Consider the following 12,009-nt stretch of genomic DNA (forward strand, 5'->3'; position numbering starts at 1 on the left):
TGGAAAGCCACCTTGTTTACAGTCTCTATAGGAAGGTTCAAGGCGGATTACATTAATTCTCTGATCGCGCCCTCTGGATTATTGGACACGTCCTCAGGAATCCCAGTAAAAAAACGATGTCTATGTCTAGTAGCGACTCCTTCATCACCCTGTTTTCCCTGAGTAGACAATCCATGTTGGAATCGTGGATTTTTACCTTGGCTGTGAGTGTCTTGTTTTCTCTTTGGAGCGTGAGAATTTCACTCTGGCTGAACTCCAAACTCCCCCTCAGCCCTGCTACCTCTTCACACAACGTTTACAGTGTTGCATGGATTCCAGCCAGAGCACTAGCCTCTACCTCAAGGGTAAGTAAATCATCCGTGTCTGTAGATTAATCTGTTTTTCTTTTTTTTGTCGGGTTAAAGTTATTTTGTGAGGTGGTCGGATCTTTCCACGAAGGAGTATGTTGTTCCTCCATAGCGTAAAGCTGTTGGTACTCGTCGATTTCCCTCAGGATCTCCTTAGTATCCAGATTGGCTCTTTACTGCAACCAGTTGTTTTACGAAAAGATCACATTGAGTCTCTCCCATGACAACGACAGGTGTCTGTAGTAGAGCCAGCTAGCACTCGTGGAATCCGCGCAAAAAAAGGAACACAAACTTGCAGTCCCAGCCGTAAAGGCTAACCGCGTCGTGGAATCCTTAGCAACAAAACTTTAGTTCTGATTTGTTTGTTTGGATTTGTTAGATTAGTTCGGTGGTGACAGTGTTTCTTAGCCTCAGTGCAGTGGGCAGCTGGCAGGAGGTGCTCTTATTCTCCATGGACTTTACAGTGTCCCTGTCACGTCCTGGCCAGTATAAGGTTAATTGGTATTGTAGTTTGGTCAGGACGTGGCAGAGGGTATTCGTTTTATGTGGTTCGGGGTGGTGTGTTTGTTGAAGGGGCATTTGATTTAAGTATTCCGGGGTTTTTGGGCACTGTTTGGTTTTCATGTATTCTATGTTGAGTCTAGTGTGTCTGTTTCTATGTTTGGTTAATTGGGGTTGGGACTCTCAGTTGAAGGCAGGTGTTGTCTATTTGCCTTTGATTGAGAGTCCCATATATTAGGGTGTGTTTGTCATTGGTGGGAGATTGTTCCGTGTTAGTGTATGTCAGCATTACAGGACTGTCAGTTTATCGTTTGTTCTCTTTTGTTATTTTTGTGTTCATTTTGGAGTGAATAAATGTTCAAAATGAACAACCGCATGCCTGCTGCGTTTTGGTCCTCCTTCACCGTCGATAAGCGTGACAGTCCCAGAACTTTTTGGAGTTTGTGCTGCAGGATGCAAATTTCTGTTTGAAAAAGCTAGCCTTTGCTTTCCTAACTGCCTGTGTATATTGGTTCTTAACTTCCCTGAAAAGTTGCATATCGCGGGGGCTATTTGATGCTAATGCTGTACGCCACAGGATGTTTTTGTGCTGGTCAAGGGCAGTCAGGTCTGGAGTGAACCACGGGATTTATCTGTTCCTGGTTCTAAATTTTTTGAATGGGGCATGCTTATTTAAGATGGTGAGGAAAGCACTTTTAAAGAATAACCAGGCATCTTCTACTGACGGAATGAGGTCAATATCCTTCCAGGATACCTCGACCAGGTCGATTAGAAAGGCCTGCTCGCTGAAGTCTTTTAGGGAGCGTTTGACAGTGATGAGTGGTGATCGTTTGACCGCAGACCCATTACGGACGCAAGCAATGAGTCAGATAGTTTAATAGTACTTCAAGGGAAGGGCGACAGCTTCAAGGGAAGGGCGACAGCTTCAAGGGAAGGGCGACAGCTTCAAGGGAAGGGCGACAGCTTCAAGGGAAGGGCGACAGCTTCAAGGGAAGGGCGACAGCTTCAAGGGAAGGGCGACAGCTTCAAGGGAAGGGCGACAGCCTCAAGGGAAGGGTATCAGAAATTCTTGCAGGATTAGCAAAAATGCCTGCTGGATAGTAGCACAGCTCTCTAGCTGCCACTATTGTTCTTCTGGCCAGGTCTTTAAAGATTCTGAGATAGCCCCTCAGAACCAGTAGCAGTGTTACCAGGCTAACAAAAATCCTGACCTAGCCTGGTCTCTGATCTGTTTGTGTTGTATTGTCAACTACAGCATAAATAAACAAAGGGGTATTCTACAAAGCAGGATCAATGAGTTAGCCATCTTACTTGCCTAACTATTCTAAAGTAATGTTGTCATTTTTAGAAAGATAAGTTTGAAATGGGCATGGTCTAATTGACTCAATAACCATAACACATATCTAAGCTTTTTAATGAATCAGAAAATCAACAGTTATTTCTTGTTATTAATTCAAGTTAGCTGGCTAACTCATTGATCCTACTTTGTAGTATACCCCTCTGATGTGTCTAGACCTCACAAACAGATCTGGGACCAGGCTATCACTGACTCACAGACAAAATAACAAAACCATCTACTCTCGTTCAGGAAAGCCTTCAAGTGCTGCCTTGTTTCCCTGGCTGACACTATCGAACACTGTAAGTGCTTGGAAGGTTAAAAGGTGTTTCCTTCTATCCAGGACTCACCAGATGGTTGTGCCTCAGTGACTCCCTCTACTCCCTCTACTGGGTCTGACGGAAACCCAGAACAAAGACCTCACTACTCTCTAGCCTCCCCAGTGGGAGGGTTACTATTACTCCTGTCTGTCTGTCTTACTGACTGGCTGACTGGGGAGAGAAATGGTCTGTCTGTCTTACTAACTGGCTGACTGGCTAGGGAGAGAAACAGTCTCTGTGGCTGCTGTGTTCATGGACTCCACACAGAGAAGACGGAACACAGAGAATATAATAGATTTAGAATCAGCTCCTTGTTGTACCCCAGGCCCAAACTCAACCCCTTAGAATTAGACTGAGAGGAACGAACATTCCAGCTCAAAGTTGGGCTTGATACCATCAAGTCATATAGTATGGCAAACTCTCATAATATGGCCCAACTTGAATGGGTGTTTTAATGGGTACTATTGATCTTAGCAGTTCCGAGACAATCACATTATACACTGAACAAAAATATAAATGCAACAATTTCAAAGATTTTACTGAGTTACATTTTAGTCATTTAGCAGACGCTCTTATCCAGAGCGGCTTACAGTAGTGAATGCACACATTTCATTTCATGCAGTTTTTTTGTACTGGCCCCCCGTGGGAATCGAACCCACAACCCTGGCGTTGCACACACCATGCTGGCATGGCAAACACCATGCTCTATCAACTGAGCCACAGGGAAAGCCGTTCAGTTCATGTAAGGAAATCAGTCAATTGAAATAAATTCATTTGGACCTAATCTATAGATTTCACATGACTGGGAATACAGATATGCATCTGTTGGTCACAGATACCTTTAAAAAGGTAGGGCATGGATCAGATAACCTGTCCGTTTCTGGGATTACCACCATTTGCCTCTTGTAGCGCGACACCTTCTTCGCATAGAGTTGATCAGGCTGTTGATATTGGCCTGTGGAATGTTGTCCCACTCCTCTTCAATGGCTGTGCAAAATTGCTGGATATTGGCGGAAACTGGAACATGCTGTCGTACACGTCAATCCAGAGCATCCCACACATGCTCAATGGGTGACATGTCTGAGTATGCAGGCCTTGAAAGAACTGGGACATTTTCAGCTTCCAGGAATTGTGTACAGATCCTTGCGACATGGGGGTTCATCCATGAAGAGCACACTTCTCCAGCGTGCCAGTGGCCATCAAAGGTGAGCATTTGCCCACTGAAGTCGGTTACAACGGCAAACTGCAGTCAGGTTAAGACCCTGGTGAAGACGACGAGCACGGAGGTGAGCTTCCCTGAAACGGTTTCTGACAGTTTGTGCAGAAATTCTTCTGTTTGCAAACTCACAGTTTCATCAGCTGTCTGGGTGGCTCGTCTCAGATGATCCCACAGGTGAATATGCCGGATGTGGAGGTCCTGGGTTGGCGTGGTTACACGTGGTCTGCGGTTGTGAGGCTGGTTGGACGTACTGCGAAATTCTCTAAAACAACGTTGGAAGCGGCTTATGGTAGAGAAATTAATATTAAATTCTCTTGCAACTGCTCTGTTGGACATTCCTGCAGTCAGCATGCCAAATACACGCTCCCTCAAAACTTGAGACATCTGTGGCATTGTGTTGTGTGACAAAACTGCACATTTTAGAGTGGCCTTTTATTGTACCCAGCACAAGGTGCACCTGTGTAATGATCATGCGTTTCAATCAGCTTCTTGATATGCCACACCTGTCAGGTGGATGGACTATCTTGGCAAAGGATAAATATTCACTAACATGGATGTAAACAAATTTGTTGCCAAAATGAAAGAGAAATACGCTTTTTGTGCGTATGAAAAATGTCTGAGATCTTTTATTTCAGCTCATTGTGTTTATATTTTTGTTCAGTATAGTTTGGAATGCAAACTACAATATGATTGTCATGACACATTGCAGTGCCAAAAGGAATCCAAACTTTTGTCATACTTTCTCTGAAGCATACTTTTTCATAAGAACATTTCTTCTCCCTCCCTCATTCCCTCCTTCCCTCTCCCTTCTCTCTGTCTGTTTTATTGTTGTGTGGTGGGACTTAGACAGCTGTTCATAACCATTAGTTAGCCTTGTGAATTAGTCTGGACAAATCATGTAAGTGGAGGGAAATGGCAGTGGGATAGGGAGATAGATAGATGGTTAGCTAAACACTGTGGGCTCGCCTCACTTCCCTCACTAGCTTCTCCCTAAACACTGTGGCTTGTTTTTCCACTTAGACATGGCAGCTGCCTGGTGCCTCAAAAACACTTGACTGTCTATGCCAAACATAATCTTGGTTTTGGTTAGTGGTGATTTTCATTTGGTTGTATTTTCTTCAGAACCTAAGGTTTGTGTTTCCATCCAGTTTTGTGATCGCTGGTCAGTAAAGGTATTTTATCTGTTGTAACATTTGTTGAGTACCTTGTTATGGATTGTGACGGGATCATTTTTAGGATTGTTGACATAGTGGACAGGCCAGCAGAGGGAGATTCTCAGCTCTGGTTCTGCATGCTTGGAGTTACTGGAATCCTGTAAGAGACATATTTCAACATGGTGTCATCTGGCACAGCAGACACACACTGCTTCACTCGTTTGGAAGGCTTGGGTGTTTTCTCAAAACAAGCTGTCTACTCTCTCCCTCTCTCTGAACACTTGCACCCTGTATCTGTTGCCTAGCACCTGTCTTTTGTTCTGGACAGCTGCACTGGCTGGCTATCCCTGAAATCTCCTCTGTCACACACACACACACACACACACACACACACACACACACACACACACACACACACACACACACACACACACACTCTTTCTACTATGTCATCCATGTCATCTGGACTGCTCCTTCGTTCCATCCTTCTCTTCCGTTCTCTATGCCTACAATTCCACTTTTCACTCGTCTTCATACCTCCCTTCATTCCCTCCCTCTGTCCATAACACTGTCGCTCCCCTTCCTCTGTGTCCCTACAGCTGTGTGTCAGCTGTTGGTCTGTGCCAGTGAAGTCAGAGGGCCCACAGGGACCCCAGGCCACCCCTCTACACCCCCTCCCCTACCAGTTGTCTCTCCCTCCCTGCCCCCATGACCCCCAATCATTAAGCATCCACCAGTAAAACTACTGGACAAGCCCTTTTGTGTCTCGTAGATGGGTAACTACAGCACCCTATCCACCCTATCAGGTCTAACTACTACAGCACCCTATCCACCCTATCAGGTCCCAGTCTAACTACTACAGCACCCTATCCACCCTATCAGGCCCTAGTCTAACTACTACAGCACCCTATCCACCCTATCAGGTCCCAGTCTAACTACTACAGCACCCTATCCACCCTATCAGGCCCTAGTCTAACTACTACAGCACCCTATCCACCCTATCAGGTCTAACTACTACAGCACCCTATCCACCCTATCAGGCCCTAGTCTAACTACTACAGCACCCTATCCACCCTATCAGGTCTAACTACTACAGCACCCTATCCACCCTATCAGGCCCTAGTCTAACTACTACAGCACCCTATCCACCCTATCAGGCCCTAGTCTAACTACTACAGCACCCTATCCAACCTATCAGGCCCTAGTCTAACTACTACAGCACCCTATCCAACCTATCAGGCCCTAGTCTAACTACTACAGCACCCTATCCAACCTATCAGGCCCTAGTCTAACTACTACAGCACCCTATCAACCCTATCAGGTCTAACTACTACAGCACCCTATCCACCCTATCAGGTCCCAGTCTAACTACTACAGCACCCTATCCATCCTATCAGGTCTCAGTCTAACTACTACAGCACCCTATCCACCCTATCAGGTCTCAGTCTAACTACTACAGCACCCTATCCACCCTATCAGGCCCTAGTCTAACTACTACAGCACCCTATCCACCCTATCAGGTCTAACTACTACAGCACCCTATCCACCCTATCAGGCCCTAGTCTAACTACTACAGCACCCTATCCACCCTATCAGGCCCTAGTCTAACTACTACAGCACCCTATCCACCCTATCAGGTCCCAGTCTAACTACTACAGCACCCTATCCACCCTATCAGGTCCCAGTCTAACTACTACAGCACCCTATCCACCCTATCAGGTCCCAGTCTAACTACTACAGCACCCTATCCACCCTACCAGGTCCCAGTCTAACTACTACAGCACCCTATCAGGTCCCAGTCTAACTACTACAGCACCCTATCTACCATATCAGGCCCTAGTGTAACTACTACAGCACCCAATCAGGTCCCAGTTTAACTACTACAGCACCCTATCCACCCTATCACTCCCCATGCTGTAGTCTAACTACTACAGCACCCTATCAGGCCCCAGTCTAACTACTACAGGTGATTTCCCACCTGGATTCCTCCTCTAAGCCTGAGGATTTAGTGGAGTTGCTCTCCAATGAGTCCATGGTGTCTGGTTACACATACACAGGGCTGACAGACAGGGCTTCATAAATCACAGAGGAAGCTACTGTATCTCCTAGACTGGACCTGACATTCAGACAGAAACCCATCCACACGGATTATCACCCCTCTCTCTCATTCTTCCTACTCTCTCGTATTCTGTCTTTCATGATACAAAATAAATGATTCATGCATTCTGAAATCTTCTAATCCTTCCTCTCTTTCTCTCTCTCTCTCTGTCAGGTATGCCTGTGGTTGTCAGCGCGTCTCCGGACAGGTAACCGGGCGTGTTGCTGGTGCCATGGCAACGCCAGAGCTGCGGCTGTTACCTGTCATTGTGGTTGCCGTTATCCTGGTGGCGTTGTCGGCTGCGGATGACCACGACTGGCACTTTAAACCAGGTGAGAGGTCAAAGGTCAGATGTCAGACAGGAAGTGGCTGCTTAAGGTCAAGGTCAAATCAGATCCCCAGAATATGATTGGTCGTTATTGTTGAAGAGAATGGGTTCTCAATAACCTACCTAGTTAAAGCCAAGGTAGATAGTAGACGGACTAGGGATTGATGATCGTTGACCAATCGGCCAGGTTTAATACAATTTGAGTCACAACAAGGGAAAAAACTATAATCAGAACAGATGTGTTTTACCTTCCATTCATGATCTCACAGGCACCCCCTCAGATATGTCAGACAGTTCCATCGCTGCCTCACCCATTGCCTTATCCTCCTCCTCCACCCCTCCATCCCTCGCCCTCTCTGCCCCTTTCTTGTCTACACTCTCCTCACATCTCCTCACATTCTTGGATGTGTGCCTTAAGTCTGTCCATCCGCTATCAGCAGCCGATCCTGTTTCAGGTCCATGTCTCCTAGGCAGCCATGTGTAACAGGAGAGAGATGGTAGCAGGGAGATAGAGCCTTGGGTATTCAACCTCACTAATGTACAGGCTGCTCATCAACCTGTCAATCATACAAAGAGAGAGAGGGGAAGGAGGGAGGGGAGGAATACAAAGAGAGAGAGGGGAAGGAGGGAGGGGAGGAGAGGGATTGAGGTAGAGTAGAGAAAAGGATACTCCACAAGGTGAAACCAGAGCTGTCACCTCCAGGGTAGAAGCAGACAATGAATTATCTGTCTCCCACACACACACACATGCATGCACACGTTTGTGTCATCTGATTTGATCCATATGGTTATTATTTCCACACCGTTGCTGCGGTGATGCAACAACAAGTCTTTTATAGGAGGAAATAGCCCATTAGTACCAGGATATGAACTGATATGAAGAGTGAATAAAATAAGGGAAACACCCACCGTGTGTGTGAAAGGGGGAGAAAGAGAGGGAAAAAGAGAGATGGAGCATGGGAAGAAAGCCAATGGAGACAGAGAGGGCAATGACAGAGGGGAGTAAAAAGAGAGATGGAGAGGCCTGGAGAGAGCGTTTGATTGGCAGCTAGGTAATGATGTAATGAAACAGGCCTGTCCGTGTGGGGGTGTAGGGGGTAGGTGTGTGTGTGTGTCTCAGAGGGTTTATCTTCCAACTCCACATTCCTATCCACTGACTCACTGACAGCAACTGAGTTAGAACTTCCCCCCTTATCACCCCCCCACGACCTCATAGCACTGACAGCATCATTATCACCCCCCCACGCCACCATATCACTGACAGCATCATTATCACCCCCCATGCCCTCATATCACTGACAGCATCATTATCACCCCCCACGCCACCATATCACTGACAGCATCATTATCACCCCCCCACCCCACCATAGCACTGACAGCATCATTATCCACCCCCCACCCCACCATATCACTGACAGCATCATTATCCACCCCCCCACCCCACCATATCACTGACAGAATCATTAACCACCCCCCACCCCACCATATCACTGACAGCATCATTATCCACCCCCCCCACCCCACCATATCACTGACAGCATCATTATGCACCCCCCACCCCACCATATCACTGACAGCATCATTATCCACCCCCCCACCCCACCATATCAATGACAGCATCATTATCCACCCCCCCACCCCACCATATCAATGACAGCATCATTATCCACCCCCCACCCCACCATATCAATGACAGTATCAGTTATCCATGCCCCCATATCAATGACAGTATCAGTTATCCACGCCCCCATATCAATGACAGTATCAGTTATCCACACCCCCATATCAATGACAATATCAGTTATCCACGGCCCCATATCAATGACAGTATCAGTTATCCACGCCCCCATATCAATGACAGTATCAGTTATCCACGCCCCCATATCAATGACAGTATCAGTTATCCACACCCCCATATCAATGACAATATCAGTTATCCACGGCCCCATATCAATGACAGTATCAGTTATCCACGCCCCCATATCAATGACAGTATCAGTTATCCACACCCCCATATCAATGACAGTATCAGTTATCCACGCCCCCATATCAATGACAGTATCAGTTATCCACGCCCCATATCAATGACAGTATCAGTTATCCACGCCCCCATATCAATGACAGTATCAGTTATCCACGCCCCCATATCAATGACAGTATCAGTTATCCACGCCCCCATATCAATGACAATATCAGTTATCCACGCCCCCATATCAATGACAATATCAGTTATCCACACCCCATATCAATGACAGTATCAGTTATCCACGCCCCATATCAATGACAGTATCAGTTATCCACGCCCCCATATCAATGACAGTATCAGTTATCCACGCCCCATATCAATGACAGTATCAGTTATCCACGCCCCATATCAATGACAGTATCAGTTATCCACGCCCCCATATCAATGACAGTATCAGTTATCCACACCCCATATCAATGACAGTATCAGTTATCCACACCCCCATATCAATGACAGTATCAGTTATCCACGCCCCCATATCAATGACAGTATCAGTTATCCACGCCCCATATCAATGACAGTATCAGTTATCCACGCCCCCATATCAATGACAGTATCAGTTATCCACGCCCCCATATCAATGACAGTATCAGTTATCCACGCCCCCATATCAATGACAGTATCAGTTATCCACGCCCCCATATCAATGACAGTATCAGTTATCCACGCCCCCATATCAATGACAGTATCAGTTATCCACGCCCCCATATCAATGACAGTATCAGTTATCCACGCCCCCATATCAATGACAATATCAGTTATCCACACCCCCATATCAATGACAATATCAGTTATCCACACCCCCATATCAATGACAGTATCAGTTATCCACGCCCCCATATCAATGACAGTATCAGTTATCCACGCCCCCATATCAATGACAGTATCAGTTATCCACGCCCCCATATCAATGACAGTATCAGTTATCCACGCCCCATATCAATGACAGTATCAGTTATCCACGCCCCCATATCAATGACAGTATCAGTTATCCACGCCCCCCATATCAATGACAGTATCAGTTATCCACGCCCCCATACCAATGACAGTATCAGTTATCCACGCCCCATATAAATGACAGTATCAGTTATCCACGCCCCCATATCAATGACAGTATCAGTTATCCACACCCCCATATCAATGACAGTATCAGTTATCCACGCCCCCATATCAATGACAATATCAGTTATCCACGCCCCCATATCAATGACAATATCAGTTATCCACACCCCATATCAATGACAGTATCAGTTATCCACGCCCCCATATCAATGACAGTATCAGTTATCCACGCCCCATATCAATGACAGTATCAGTTATCCACGCCCCCATATCAATGACAGTATCAGTTATCCACGCCCCCATATCAATGACAGTATCAGTTATCCACACCCCCATATCAATGACAATATCAGTTATCCACGCCCCCATATCAATGACAGTATCAGTTATCCACGCCCCCATATCAATGACAGTATCAGTTATCCACGCCCCCATATCAATGACAGTATCAGTTATCCACGCCCCATATCAATGACAGTATCAGTTATCCACGCCCCCATATCAATGACAGTATCAGTTATCCACGCCCCCATATCAATGACAGTATCAGTTATCCACGCCCCCATATCAATGACAGTATCAGTTATCCACGCCCCCATATCAATGACAGTATCAGTTATCCACACCCCCATATCAATGACAATATCAGTTATCCACACCCCCATATCAATGACAGTATCAGTTATCCACACCCCCATATCAATGACAGTATCAGTTATCCACGCCCCCATATCAATGACAGTATCAGTTATCCACGCCCCATATCAATGACAGTATCAGTTATCCACGCCCCATATCAATGACAGTATCAGTTATCCACGCCCCCATATCAATGACAGTATCAGTTATCCACACCCCCATATCAATGACAGTATCAGTTATCCACACCCCCATATCAATGACAGTATCAGTTATCCACGCCCCATATCAATGACAGTATCAGTTATCCACGCCCCCATATCAATGACAGTATCAGTTATCCACGCCCCCATATCAATGACAGTATCAGTTATCCACGCCCCCATATCAATGACAGTATCAGTTATCCACGCCCCCATATCAATGACAGTATCAGTTATCCACGCCCCATACCAATGACAGTATCAGTTATCCACGCCCCCATATAAATGACAGTATCAGTTATCCACGCCCCATATCAATGACAGTATCAGTTATCCACACCCCCATATCAATGACAGTATCAGTTATCCACGCCCCCATATCAATGACAGTATCAGTTATCCACGCCCCCATATCAATGACAGTATCAGTTATCCACGCCCCCATATCAATGACAGTATCAGTTATCCACGCCCCCATATAAATGACAGTATCAGTTATCCACGCCCCCATATCAATGACAGTATCAGTTATCCACGCCTGGCTCCAACAATGACATGTACAGGTGTAGGATCACCCTGTTGTTGCAGGACATTTCGCAAACTTGTAGTGTGTTCGAGGTTTAAAATGTCAGACTTAATTTTCCTTAACAAAAATGTCCATCAATTATAATCCACACAATGATTAATATTTCCTGTTGCTGCAGAATTATTTTCCTGCTGTGAGAAACAGGTCAAATTAAGATCCTTTTACCTATTATAATACTCCTGATGTATGA

General features: G+C 45.9%; 1 protein-coding gene across 5 annotated transcripts in view; it reads left to right on the forward strand.

The window, feature by feature from the left end:
* The window catches only part of LOC106579511 (epithelial discoidin domain-containing receptor 1), an 87,759-nt gene that overhangs the window by 28,381 nt on the left and 47,369 nt on the right, over positions 1 to 12,009 (forward strand). For all 5 annotated transcript variants that reach the window (XR_006760683.1, XR_006760681.1, XR_006760684.1 and 2 more), the window contains exon 2: positions 7,150 to 7,307. Coding sequence is in view for 1 of the 5 variants with exons in the window: in XM_045702084.1 (XP_045558040.1) it covers positions 7,150 to 7,307 (158 nt within the window). In the remaining 4 variants the exon portion in view is untranslated. The remainder of the gene's footprint in view (positions 1 to 7,149; positions 7,308 to 12,009) is intronic.

The sequence above is a fragment of the Salmo salar genome, chromosome ssa02, assembly GCF_905237065.1.
Source record: "Salmo salar chromosome ssa02, Ssal_v3.1, whole genome shotgun sequence".
In the NCBI taxonomy this organism is placed as follows: Eukaryota; Metazoa; Chordata; class Actinopteri; order Salmoniformes; family Salmonidae; genus Salmo; species Salmo salar.